Source organism: Ambystoma mexicanum, chromosome 8, assembly GCF_040938575.1.
Source record: "Ambystoma mexicanum isolate Mex_15411 chromosome 8, UKY_AmexF1_1, whole genome shotgun sequence".
Taxonomy (NCBI): Eukaryota; Metazoa; Chordata; class Amphibia; order Caudata; family Ambystomatidae; genus Ambystoma; species Ambystoma mexicanum.
The window spans coordinates 1,392,130,875-1,392,143,036 of NC_090929.1; the positions used below are offsets into that span (position 1 = coordinate 1,392,130,875).

At 46.9% G+C, this 12,162-nt stretch overlaps 1 protein-coding gene across 3 annotated transcripts in view; it reads left to right on the top strand.

Moving 5' to 3' along the window:
* SLC25A28 (solute carrier family 25 member 28) overlaps positions 1 to 11,962 on the top strand; it is a 102,805-nt gene extending 90,843 nt beyond the window's left edge. For all 3 annotated transcript variants that reach the window (XM_069611533.1, XM_069611534.1, XM_069611535.1), the window contains one exon: positions 8,969 to 11,962. In XM_069611533.1, the coding sequence (XP_069467634.1) occupies positions 8,969 to 9,489 (521 nt within the window). In that variant the 3' untranslated portion in view covers positions 9,490 to 11,962. The remainder of the gene's footprint in view (positions 1 to 8,968) is intronic.
* Positions 11,963 to 12,162: the final 200 nt, after the last annotated feature.

Consider the following 12,162-nt stretch of genomic DNA (forward strand, 5'->3'; position numbering starts at 1 on the left):
ACCAAGACAGCACAGGCGAGTCGGAGAGCCGAGTTGAGAACCAACAGGCGATGGATGAAGTACAGGGACTCCGACCCGAAATGAGTCGAGCGAGAAGACCGGCCCATTCACTCCCGGATGAGATGCATAGAGTGGCGCAGCACATTATGGATGGAGGAAAAGGGGGCCCTACTGTGAATTGAGCAGATAAAAAAACAAAAAAAAAACAAGGAAAATAATAATAAATATATATAGGGACTCCGACACGAAAAATGGCAGTAGAAATGTGTTGTGTGGTGGTGTTGTTTGAGTGGGTTTTGTAATGTTTTGTGATAAAATGGAAATAAGGTTTCAAAAAAATAAACATTTAAAAAAAGTACTGCATGCCTGCTATACAACATGCCACAAGGGAAACTACTAATGCCACTTCGCTTAAGCTCCACTAATTACTACAAAATGGAACCAATAAAATGTACCTCCACTAGAGAAGAACGCCAGAATTTACTCCACTTTTTTTTTTTTTTATCGTAACAAAGAAACTGACCAGTCCTCGACCTGTGTCCTGCAAACATGTATGTCAGGGTGCAGACGTTCTGAATGAATAGGTTTCAGGGGGTCATCCCCATTACCCAACGAGCATTATATGGCAAGTCTAGACATTGCATACTTTGTTCCCCACATCAAATATTCTCTTGTTTAAGGCAGGCTTTTATGCCTACCTGAGATTACATTGGCACCATGTCTATTCATAAAGGTTCTGGCAATGGTGAACGCCCATTTAGAAAGAAGTAATGCATGTCTACACCTGCTTAGATGACTGACTCCTTACTCTTTATAGTGCAAAGTAGTGCTACCAGCACGCAGCGGAGACAATAGCACTTTGGGCTTTTCAATGAATGTGAACAATGACTTCAGCACATCCATTTAACCTCTAAGAACTCCTTGTGGAAGAGATGTGACGCGGCACACCTGGCTGCTGCATTGTTTTTTTTAATCCTTTTAAATGTGCATATTTTCTTGTCCGATTTGTTCCTTTAGGTAGAGTGGCCGTTCTAGGCCTTGATTCCAATTTCTCTTTTGCTTCACAAAACAAATATTAAAGTGGGGTCCATTTTTGTTTCCCTTTACCATCTGAACACATTTTCCAGTTTAGGTTTCGTTGCTACTTTTTTTAGCTCTGTAACCAAGTGATGAAGAGATCTATAAGACTTCAAAAGCTCATTCATTGCCCGTTGTTGGAATAATATTTCTAGTTGGTCCAATACAAGGTATCTAAAAATTGATTTTGAAACTGGGCTAACCTGCTATCAAATCTTTGCATATTATTTTTTATTTTGAGATCAATGGTGGCATTGGTTACTTTTAAAAGTTCCTTGATGTTATTGGTAAATTGGCATGTTTTAAACTATTTAGATTTATCTCAAGTCAATGCCATGTTTAGGCAGTCAGTTTAAAAAAACAAAAAAAAAAACACACTTTAAATTCTCAATCTTACTCCCAAAACGTATACTGCTTTGGATTCTTGGCAAGTATTCTGGGGAAAGGTGGACCAGAATGTGAGCGAATGCAAGCTACTCATTTTACGGACCACTTTTCTCAATCACTTGCTTTTCCCAAACCAGCCTTCCTCTGTTCCACTCACCTTACCATTAGTAACCACCCACAGAGATACTTTAGTAGCCCCAGGATGTGGATGGGGCCGAGCATGAGACTGCATGTGCATTTGGATTCCTTTTTGTTTTCACTGTGCTTAGAAAAGCTCTTCCCTGGTCCTGGCAAGTGGGATGCTATGCTCCATACCAGACCATAATCTGCTATAAGTAGTGCCTTCTGAGTAACATGAACTTTTTCTCTAAATTTGTTTGAGACCATAACTTGGAAAGAAAAACCGCAGCGTTTCAAACACAATAACGTATTTATGTTTGCGACCGCAAACATAAATACGACATTTTTAAAGCTGTGGTTTTATTTCTAAGTTTTCTGGGCTCCTCCAGCCCGGAAAACTTAGGAAAAAAAACCGCAGCTAGGCTTTATTTTTATAAAATAAATAGCACTTACCGAGATGCAGCTGCAGCTTTTCTGCCTGGAGGACGCGGACCGGAGACTACGAGTCCCGGCACCAATGAAGGAAAAGCCACCCAGTGGTAGCTTTTGTTTACTACAGCTGGCTGACTTTTCCTTCATTAGTGCCGCAAAAGCCAGCACAGACGGGCAGCCATTTCAATTTTTGAGCTTGAATTGCTCAAACTTTTACATAGGGACTTCGGAAAAAAAAAGCCAATCGTTTTATGTTGCCTATCTATTTTTGAAATAAATTTTTTTTGGGCAAACCATTCCTTTAAGGTGCGAGTAAAGGTGTCCAACCTGCCTTTAAAAAGGCCCAGGTGGCGCAGGAGAAATCATCATTGATGATAGAGTTGGTAGCGGCTGTTCTCTCGAAGGCCAAAGAGGCTCACCCGCTCAAGGTAGCCCTGGCTGTGCCCAGGGTTTCCCTGCCCCCCAGGCAGGAGACCTCTGCCGTGGAGAGGACACCGGAAAAGGGGATGCTGGAGCTAACCCTGAATGCGACCCCCACTCCCTCCTAGCCCCTCGGGATGCTAAAAAGGGGGTGAGCAAGGAGTCCTGAGGATGAGTTGTACTCCAAGGAACTGATGTTTCTTCATCAGACGAGGAAGACCAGGAGTCGATCTACGCGATCCATGAGAACGTGTGGGACGACGACGGAAACACTGACACAGGGTGGAAATGCCGGCGGGGCCGAGCAAGCCTGTTGACCTAGCTCCAAGAAATGTTTTGCTGGACACACTTTCGACCCTGCACATGTTGGTGTTGGAAATCCAGAAGACGACGCCTCTGACCTCGGTGGCTCTGGCCGAGGTGGGGTTGTTTGATGCTGTGGTCACCAGTGTGTCCAAACTCTTCCAGCTGACACCCAATGAGACCAAAAAGGAAGGTTTCATCTACCAGAGGCACGAGGCAAAGAGGAAGACCATCCTGGCGATACCCCTCTTGGATGATACATGGGAGGAGGGCCTGGCCCTGATGAAGAACCTGACCCCCGCCAAGCTGGATAAGCTGGAGAAAAAAATACTGGGTGCAGTAGTTCTCACCCAGCTGCCTACGGGGCTGCGAGGAAGAGCTCTAAACCCTCGACTTCATCCTCCGTCCCACTGGACAACGAGGGAAAGAAGTTGGAAGCCAGGGAGAAGGATCTACTCCGCAGTGTCGACAGGAACGCGGCCAATACGCTTGCGATTGTGGCCAGGTACGACCGAGCACTCTGGTACAAACTGGCCCCGATTCTAGACTTCCTACCTGACGACCAATGGGTAGAGGTGAGCTCCCTCCTCCAGGAAGGGGAGGTGGCATTAGACTATACCATTAGGGTGGCCCTGGACATCGCAGACACAGGTTTCTGACAGATGGCGATCAGTGTCTGTCTCCGACGTCGAGGCTGGCTGAAGGCCACCAACTTCCGCCAGGAGGTCCAGCGAGAGTACTGGATATGCCTTTTCGGGAGGACCGTTGAGTCTTTCCGTGTCAGTCTTGATGGCCTACAGACAGCTTGTGCCCTGGGCACCCTTTAGCAACACTGCCTGTCCTTTTGCGCCTCCGGCAGAAGGTCCAGCAGATCGACAAAGGGTTTCAGTGGAGGTTCCTCATCGTACCATCAACCCGCCCGGTCCATGACCCAGGAGGGCTACAGAGGCTGTTTCAAGGCTTTCGGTGTGATATGATATGGCATTTGTAATGCGCCTATACACAAGTGTTTCAAGGCGTGACGAGGCGGGGGGGGGCAAGGGGAGACAGATAACAATCCTACTAGGCCAGGTGTCATTCAGATTGCGCAAGTGCAAGGGTAGAGGGGAATGGGAAAAGTGCAAGGGGAAGGGGAGAGGGGACAGTGCAGTACATGGTTAGTAGAATGCAAGATGAATAATAGGGCCAGCTTGTGGCAAGTGCAAGGTAAGTGCCGGGAGAAGGGGCTGTAGGAAACGGACAGTCCTGTAGTGCAGGTAGGCAGTGCAGGGAAGAGTGGCTGGGCCAAGGACCGAGATTGGTGAGTGGCCCAGTTGCAGATTCAGTGCAGGTTCAGTGATTTTAGCAGGGGAGAGGGGGAGAGAAAGCGGAGGCAAAGGGGAAGGTTTTGAGGTGCTTCCGGAACCGGAGATGGTTCTCCTCAAGTTTCAGGAAGGCTGTTCCAGAGGGAGGCCCCTGCTGCGGAGAGCGATCTACCCCCAACTCGTTGCTTGGAGAAGCGGCTGACTCTGAGGTAGTTGGAGGTGGATGAGCGAAGAGCTCGAGAAGGAAGATATTTAGGAAGAGCGAGTTGAAGGTATTTTGGCCCAAGGCCCCAGAAGGCCTTGTGGACAATGCAGAGGGTTTGAACTTAATCCTCGCAGCCACTGGGAGCCAGTGTAGTGATTTCAGTCCTGGAGAGATACGGTCCCTGGGCTTGAGGCCAAGGACAAGTCTCGCAGTCCTGTTCTGGATGAGTTGCAAAGGGCGGAGAGTAGAGGCAGGAAGATTTAGATAGAGGCTCTTACAGTAGTCCAGCTTCGAGAGAACTAGGGCTCTGGAGACCGTGAGCTTCTGGGGGAAGGAGTGGAAAGGAAGGATACCTCTGAGGAGGTGTAGCTGGGAGTGTGACTTCTTAGAGATGTCAGAGATGTGAGGTGAGAAAGCGTGTGGAGTCGAAGATGACCCTGAGGTTTTTTGCCTTGCAGGAAGAGGGCCAAGGGAGGCCGGCCAGAGAGCTGCAGGGAAGGAGGGAGTGGGTGTGCTGATGAGTAGAATCTCAGTCTTACTGGCATTAAGGCAGAGGTTGTTGGCGGCACACCATTCCTGGATAGCAGAAAGACAGTCAGAGATAAGGGAAGGGGAAGAGGAGGCCGAGGGTAGTCTGAAAATGAGCTGGGCATCAACCGCGTAGCACTGGAAGTTGGGACAGAGAGCGGCGATGCAGTGAGCAAGAAGTGCCAGATACTAGTTGAACAACCAGGGGGAGAGGTTAGATCCCTGGGGGACACCACAGGTAGAGAAAAAGATGTCGGAGAGGAAGGAACCCAGTTGGACCTGGGAGGGTCGATTGGAGAGGAAGGAGGTCAGCCACGCCAGAGCCAGTGGAGGTGGGCAGCGCCGTTATCGCTCCCAGGGCAGGACTTCCAGCTCGGCAGGCTACAGATGCGACCTTTCTTCAGGAGTGCCTGGACGCTCGCTGGATACATGTTTCCGGAAGCTTCGCAGACAAGATCACCACTCCCCCCCCCCCCCCCCCCCCCAATCGAGGAGTTTTGTCGAGCGGTAAGGTGGTGGGGTGTCCACTCAGTTGCCCGGGAATACCAGGAGACGGTCACCACGGATGCTTCCCTGGAGGACCCACACCAGACATCTACACGCCAGAGGCCTGTGTCTGCCAGAACAGAAGGATCTCCACATCAATATCCTAGAGCTGAGGGCAGTGGTCTGGACCCTAAAGTCATTCCTTCCGTCCCTGAAGGGCAAAGTGGTGAGGATCTTCATGGACAACACCACCATAATGTTCTACTTCAGGAAGCGGGGGTGGGAGGCACCCGATCCCCAGCGCTCTCCAGATCTGTGGCACTGGGCCATTGACCAAGGGATGTTCCTCATTCCTTTTCACCTGGCAGGAGTCAAGAACACCATTGCAGAATCCCTCAGCAGGGAGCTGCGCTCCTGCCACGAGCGGGAACTTCAGGTGGACTGCATCTTCCTCAAGTGGGGCAGACCCCAGATCGATCTGTTTGCAACATCCACGAACTCCAAATGCCAGGACTTTGCCGGCAGGTGCCGAGGAGCACGGGGGGGGGGGGAAGAGACTTGTTCCCCTTCCTGTGGGAAGGCCTGTTCCTGTAAGAGTTCCCTCCACGAATCATCAATCAAATCACAGTGCTGATGCAGGATGATGCTCGTCGCCACGCCATGGCTGAGGCAGATTTGGTACCCGGACCTTGTCAGTGTTGCCTCCGGTCAAGCTGCCGGTGGTCGTGGATCTGCTCACCAGGGAAGGCGGCGCAATCCTGCACCACAACCCAGGGTCGCTGAACCTGAGCTTGGCTCCTGTAGCCCTAGAGTTGGGAGGATACGAGTTGCCGGTAGACTGCAGGGATGTCCTTGCCAAGACCAGAGTGTCATTGACTAAGTGCTATGGGCACAAGTGGAAGCGTTTTGCTACGTGGGGCCGATCACAGAAGAGCAACCCTCTTGAGGGTCATGGCCCCGCAGATTCTTCCAGACTTGTCCATTGCCAAGGCAGGGCCTGCACATGCCTCTATCAAGGTGCATCTGGCGGCCATCTTCCGCTACACCTGGTCTCCAGGAAGATCTTCTTTGGTCACATCGTCTAGTCAAAGAGTTCCTCTAGGACTGTTTCAATCTTTTCTGGCGGTTTATGCTCCTGCCCCAGTATGGGAACTCAACGTGGTGCTGACGAAGCTCATGGGGGCGCCCCCTTCGAGCCTATGAATCAGTCCACTCTCCCTCCGCCAGGAGGGTGGGTGAGATCCAGGACTTTTCACTACACAAGGGTGGTGCTGTGGATGCACCCTTCATTAATGTCAAGGTTTCTGTCAAAATTCCACCTTAACAGCCTTTTGGTTTTGCCTGTGTGTTTTCCAAAACCTTCATCGCTGTGGAAAGGACTTTGTGGCTCGTGCTCTGAAGCTGTACGTGGCACGCTTGAAGAGATTCTAGAAGACGTCCAACTATTCCTGAACTTTGGTCCAGTGAACATGGGAAGGCCTTCTCCAAAGCTTCTATCTCGAGGTGGCTCTACTGCTGTATCGCACACTGTCCTTGGTTGGCAAACTGACCGCTGCCCAGCTGTCTGAGAGCCCATTCCACAAGAACGATCGCTGCGACGACGGTGTTCGTCTGGTGTGCCCCTGCTGGACATCTGCAGGGCTGTTATGTGGAGGTCCGCGCACCCCTTCACAAGATTCTACTGTGTCGACAGGGATTCCAGAAAGGAGTCCAGGGTTGGCCAAGCAGTGCTGCGCAACCTGTTAGCTTGAAGGTGAGCCTGTTCCAGAGGTAAGAGTAATTGCTTCTGTTGAGCCTTGCCACCTCCCGTGGTTGTGTAATGTTGTACTGCTGATATATTCTTTATTTATGAACATATGAATCCAGGCCAGGCCCCATGCTGGAGAAGGAACAACTTACTTACCTGTAACTATTGTTCTCCAGCATGGGTCTGGCATGGATTCACATGCAAACGCTCCCTCCTGTGACTCTTCCTGGTTATACCGCCACTTTACATGCTTACCAAATCTGAAGATGGCTGCCAGAGGAGGGGCTTGGGGAAAGGGCAGTCATTGGCTGGGGGGGGGCAGTATTCATGGGCATGTGAATCCATTTCAGATCCATGCTGGAGAACAATAGTTACAGGTAAGTAAGTTGTTCCTTCTCTCCTCGATTGATGCCTTTACAGTTACCTGCATTGAAATCTGTTTCCAGAAGGAAGTCCCTTAGACTTTGAGGCTTGCAAATTCTTTGCAACTTCCCATATTTCTGAATCTGAGCGATTCTCTTACGGTCAGCTGATGCTGGATATCCCATCTGAATAGTAAAATGGGAGGAAGAAGGGGAAACTACTAAATTCGAACACTTGTTGCAATCCAAGATGCCTACCCTTTACAAAGTGCTGGATGTTAAAGGTGGTGTTAGCTGCCCCCCCACCCCACCCTCATATATTGTCCCATTCTGGGACAAATACCCATGTCACAGAGGGAGATAACTCAATAGTTGTAGAACAATATATGGGCCAGAGCTGCAAGTCTTCCACTTATATGCAAATTTGAGCAAATGGAAGCAGGATTTTAAGGATAAAAAAAGTTTGTATAGTATCTTACTACATTACATTTTAAGACGTTTCTTCCTAATTGGAGTTGATGCCTTTTGTGCGAGGCTCCCTAATCTTATTATGGTGGGATTGCTATATGATTAAATTATTTTGAGGAAGTTTGATCACGCATGAAGGGGATTACTAAAGTTGATCTTGTCTTTGATCCTTGAATTTTTGTTGAAGATGCCAACCTAGATCAAGTGTATGACCTGAATGGTTAAACCCCCAGATGATTTACCCACTACCGCATAGCTGTGATGCTCAAATTGAAAATCTCCCCGCCCCCTTTTTAGCAGCCTATTGGACATCAGTGTGTAATATTTTGGCCATAGCCCAGGAAGGTAACGGCTTTAATCGTGAAGAAGTTTCATAAAACCTGGGCCTCCCTGCGTTTGTTTTTTTTTTAATGCTCAATGAGTTGACAAATGTGCATTTTTGTTCTTTGGATTTGTGCTATTTCTCCTCATCTAATGCACTGCAAGTTTTATGAATGGTGCCCACTTTTCTTTTCCTTTTGCACTTTCTACCCACCTTGCAATAGCTGTACAACTGGAGCCCCTTTGGATGTAATCATTTGTTTGTTCCATCCCACATTCACTCTGTCCCGTTGGGCGCTTACATTTGGGGTGGAGGGGGGAGGGGCAGATTGGACTCTCCTAGGGAATGGGGACTTAGTTCAGATGGCCAGCTTGTGAAGACAGAACGATGTAGTTGAGAACCTGCTCTTTGAAAAGCAGGTTTTATAGTCCATAGTTTCAAGTATGCCCCCCAAAAAGCAAAATATATTTTGATAAGCATCCGGATAGCTGTATAACAACCACTTCTACATGGGTATTCTGCTCCATAGATAACCTTGTACTTGGCTTTGCTTCTTATTTTCTTTTAAATAGAAATCTTAATGTAGGATCCTGTAATCTAGTATTTAATCTTAAAATTGGCATCATGATGGCGCATTCTGTTATTGATGAGTAATGTATTTGGCCATTGGCCATTGTAGTTTGCATTGTAACTGACTATTCTGTTTTGTTCCCTTTTCTTTCTTTAATGATGGCCTTTTGCTGGATCTTCTGTGATACCAACTCTTGCTGTCTTCGTGATGCTTCGTTTCCCCTCATCTATTTTAAGTGGTGAAGCAAAGGATGCAGATGTACAACTCCCCCTATCAAAGGGTGACGGACTGCATGAGAGCTGTGTGGCGGAAAGAAGGCGCTGGTGCTTTTTACCGAAGCTACACTACTCAACTGACTATGAACATCCCGTTCCAGGCCATTCACTTCATGACTTATGAGTTCCTTCAGGAACACCTCAATCCTCACAGACAATACAATCCTGCCTCTCATATGCTGTCTGGAGCTTGTGCAGGGGCTGTGGCCGCTGCTGCCACCACACCATTGGACGTTTGCAAAACACTGCTCAACACCCAAGAATCTCTGGCTGTAAACTCCCTCAACGTTGGAGGACATATCACAGGCATGGCTAATGCCTTTAGGACGGTATACCAAGTTGGAGGAGTGACTGCCTACTTTCGTGGGGTCCAAGCCAGAGTCATTTATCAGGTGCCCTCCACAGCCATTGCATGGTCTGTATATGAGTTCTTCAAATACTTCATTACCAAACGTAAAGAAGAAAGGAGGGCGGGCCACTGAATGCCTGCAACAAAGGACAGTGGGCGTCGGGTGCACTCGGTCTAGTTCTACTCCAGGCAGAGTTAATCTTTTCTTTCCAGTGAACCTTTCCCTTGCTGTTTTTTAGAATGCTTTTAACAATCTAGTTCCTTGAGTCAGATAACTGAGCGAACCCTAGAGAATGTTGGAATCTTATGCTAACCAAACAAATGACACACTCCTTCAGGTCTACAAACTCCCATTGCTCTATCCACAAACTCGGTCAACCATCAACAAAGTCTTGGCCCTTACTGAATCTGTCACTTTTTAATTCGCCTAGTTTTTCCCATTGGAGCAGTTCTAAAATGAGCCCATAAACATGTTTTCCAATGTTGCATTTGGCGCTTTTCAATTCAACTTGTGGGAATTAGATTCACTCTTGTTGGTTTACCAGCAATCTCTTTGCTAAAGTTACTCCACATGTAGACTGCAGAGCGCGTGTATTGTCCCCCCCCCCCTCAAAACCAACCCACCAGTTCTCCCTGTAGGCTCCTTTTGCCCCTCCACCATGCTACACAGTACTGTTTTTATTTGCCTGATGTGGGCTGGGTCCTGCTTTCAGATGGATGTATTCTTATTTTTGAGGGAGGGGGACCTGAATTGAACACCTGAGAGATTGCTCTAATTTGTAAAGAGAAAAAACAATGTTCTGATGTGAATGTAGTTGAATCCCCTGGCTGCTACTTTTCTCCTGTTAAATCTCAGACTGCATTTTCTAATCCTCCAGAATGTTTTTCTTCTTGCTACCCCACCATATGTATAGCTTGGATAGTGCAGTCTGTCCGATCGACTGTTATCCTGTGAAGACTACAATGTTGTTCGAACTAATGTGTTGACGAAATATGTGAATTGACCCTGGTGGTTATTCAAATGTAGCTCTTCTATATAAGAAAAATGTGATATTTGTTGCTGCTTTAAACCATGCAGGCCTTATGACAAAACGCCAAAACGGAAATTCACTCCTTGTCTTCTTGGGCATCCTTTGTCGAAACTTTTTTAAGTTTGGCTCCCCTCTGCGTTGTTTTATACTGTGCGACCTCGAACCCAAGGTCACACCATTGGGAATTGTTTAATTTTGCCTGGAGTTCGACTTTTCTATGATGTATTTGACACTGAGCTTTTCTGACCCAGGGTTTATCTTGTCGTAACTGCCCCATAGAGAGAGGCTACAATATTTGTGGAGCTTGTCTGAATTCACATGTGCTCAACAAGTAATCATTGTTAGTTGGATTTTGATAGCTGTGTGCTAACCAAAATTTGTCTATTATTTTTGCTTTGAGGGATTTAGTAGCCTTGGCCGTTGTCGCCATTAAGCACGCACACTTAAATTCACTTACATCAGCCAAGAATGTGGCTGGGGCCCTACTGTTGTGGGTGAAATTTCTACTTTCATCGCAATCTTCTCAACATCTTTCCTTCCTTACACAGATTTCTGCATTGTTGGGCCATGACATTGAACTGGTTGTCATGTCCTTGTGTCAGACCTTTGGAATGGCTCTGCTCTTGAATGCTTTGTATGAGTGTTTTAAGAGAAATATTTACTTTCCAGTAAAAATCAGGATGGTCTATCTGTTGGATAAGAGTTGGATAAGAGTTTGATTGTATTCCAAACAGTAGTGTTAACAAGGAATACGTAGCCAACAGTGGGAATTTGGTAGGGTTTGATGAGTGGAGTACATCTTTGCTGGGGGGCAAATATCCTTGTTTTGCAGTTGATTGTCTTTCTGCTGGAATTAGGACTTTGGGGTGGGGGGAAGTTGATTGACAAGTAACAAATGTTAAGTATTGGGGTTATTTATTGGGCATCCCTCGAAACACTGAACGAAGTCCTAAGAGAGAAAGTGATGTTTGTTTTCCGCATTAGAAGTTGGGGCTATAGAGGATAGGTGGAGACTACATGAAAGGCAAGGTTGCCACAGTCATCCTTCCTGTGATTTCTACCTGTGACTTAACGGCCTTGTGTGTAAAATGGCACATCACACTTTGACGGAAATGGCTTTTCTAATGCCTTCAAAGTGTTCAAAAGTTTGTCTCCATTAAAGTGTATACGCCTCAGAGGTGGTTGATGATTGCAGTATGTTCTGTGTGGAAGTGCTGATCTACTCTTGTATGGACCTCTATTTTTTTTCTTGCTCTCTTCTATCCAACGCAATTGGTTTGATGTTATTGGAGCATAGCCAGTAATGCTTTGCCTTTTCACTTGGAAGTCAGAATATACTAGCTGAGCAAGTCTTATGTATTTGCCCCAATTTGCTAATTCTAGACAGAACTTCATTTTTGCATTCAAACGACATCACCACAATTACAGCTTTGAGTTCATCTATTCTCTCTCTCAAATGTTGTCATCTCGCCTCTTTTCTAGGGCTGGTTGAACCGGAATAAATTTTGGAGATGTGACTAATACAATTTCTTGCCTTCTTATTTCGGTGCATTCCACAATAAAAAACAAAAACCACTTGGTTTTACTACTGTAACTCTGCATCAAACGCTCAAGTGAATGCTACATATTCTGTTTCTCATTTAAATCTGACGTGTGGATGTTTCTTGTTGCAGCATCTCCGACAAATGGGGTACAATAACCAGCAATGAGAGATGGTGCACACTGAATTGGGAGATTTCTGATTTCAACGTGCTCTAAAGCTATTGTTTTAAGAA